The 1,474-nt window shown below is 26.5% G+C and overlaps 2 protein-coding genes across 2 annotated transcripts in view; one reads left to right on the top strand and one right to left on the bottom strand.

Moving 5' to 3' along the window:
* Window positions 1-1,474, top strand: part of LOC105627602 (sperm-associated antigen 6-like) — a 23,969-nt gene that overhangs the window by 9,204 nt on the left and 13,291 nt on the right. The window lies entirely within an intron of this gene.
* LOC105627397 overlaps window positions 1,010-1,474 on the bottom strand; it is a 1,561-nt gene continuing 1,096 nt past the window's right edge. Inside the window, exon 2 of the mRNA XM_012208678.1 lies at window positions 1,010-1,093. Within this exon, the coding sequence (XP_012064068.1) occupies window positions 1,010-1,093 (84 nt within the window). The remainder of the gene's footprint in view (window positions 1,094-1,474) is intronic.

Genomic DNA, 1,474 nt, shown 5'->3' with positions numbered 1-1,474 from the left:
ACACACACACACACACACACACACACACACACACACACACACACACACACACACACACACACACACACACACACAAATATCAGCAGCCAACTTCTATCCATTTATTTCCGAAAACAAAACAATCTTTTCGATTAGATTGCGTCTAACTTAGGTACAGAACATAAATGCGATTACGTTATCATTGTGCACATTCTTCAATATCGTATATGTTCAGAAATATAACAATTCAGAAATCTTTAAATATGTAAGAAGTTCTTTCGCTGCTATTCTCTCTTATTCTTTCTTTTTTTTTCTCGAATTTTTTTTTTCTAGGACAGTATGGCACCTTTAAAATTCCAAAGAGTGCATATTTTAGTCTTACATGACAGCGAGAGTTCGAACAACTACAATAGAGACATATTTGCTCTTATTAAAAATTCGTTTAAAAATTATTTAAATGTGCTTTAGGAAAATGTTAATCGCACGATTGTTTTCAAGTTAATCTCATAAATTTTTATTATTTTATTCTCTAATGGCAGTACCTGGCTTATACACAAATAAAAAATTCGGATATAAAACAATCAAGAACAATCAAGTTAATAAGTGTGGATGAACAACAATTGATCGACAAAAATACATTAAAATTTCAAGTGATAAGGCATTTATTTATTTGATATTCGTATTAGTTTTATATGTAAATCTATATTGTTACATATGCTCTCAGATAAATATCTTTAATAAATATTAAGCTCGTCAATAATAACACAGTAATTTTAGTACATATTAAAGTGTTGTTGAATTTGATGAATCGTTTCGAATTGTATTGGCAATATTAGCGGTTCTATATTTAATAGCATTTTTTTTTTAATTATACAAAAGAATTCTCTCTCAATCTGTTGTAAAAGCGTAAAGAGCATTTTAAATGCCATAAAATATGAACATCACGTTTTTATATGAGAAATGACGTATCTTTAAGACGAGAAAATACAATTCTATAATGCATAGCAAAATGCAGAAAAATATTGTGAATTTACCAAAACTTTTGATGCAGTTCGAATCTTAAAGCAATTAAGGTGCATATTCGGCTCAGTTCATGCAATCTGTTTAAATATTTCTGCAAAACAAGAAAGAATTATTTAATATCAGACTACTTTTTACGATCAATAAAAACATTTGAAAAACATAAATTTTAAAATATAATAAGAAATTTATGCGTATATATATTAGGTGTAGTAAAAAGAAATCCATTATTTTTGCATGAAATTGAATGGAAAAATAATGGATTTCTTTGACTACACCTAATATTTAACCATTGCAGAATAATATTAAAATCAATGACGAAAATTAAAAAAATAACTCAATAAAAAATATCAATTATCTTTTCGATTGGCAAGTTGATTATGAATAAAAAGCAAATTATTTTTTCAACTTTTTTTCCTGCATTTTTTGCAATAGTTAAAAAGTTTACATATATATATATATATATATATATATA

The sequence above is a fragment of the Atta cephalotes genome, assembly GCF_000143395.1.
Source record: "Atta cephalotes unplaced genomic scaffold scaffold00009, whole genome shotgun sequence".
Classification (NCBI taxonomy): Eukaryota; Metazoa; Arthropoda; class Insecta; order Hymenoptera; family Formicidae; genus Atta; species Atta cephalotes.
The sequence above is the reverse complement of the archived record's forward strand: the minus strand, read 5'-3'. Positions and strand labels throughout refer to the sequence as shown.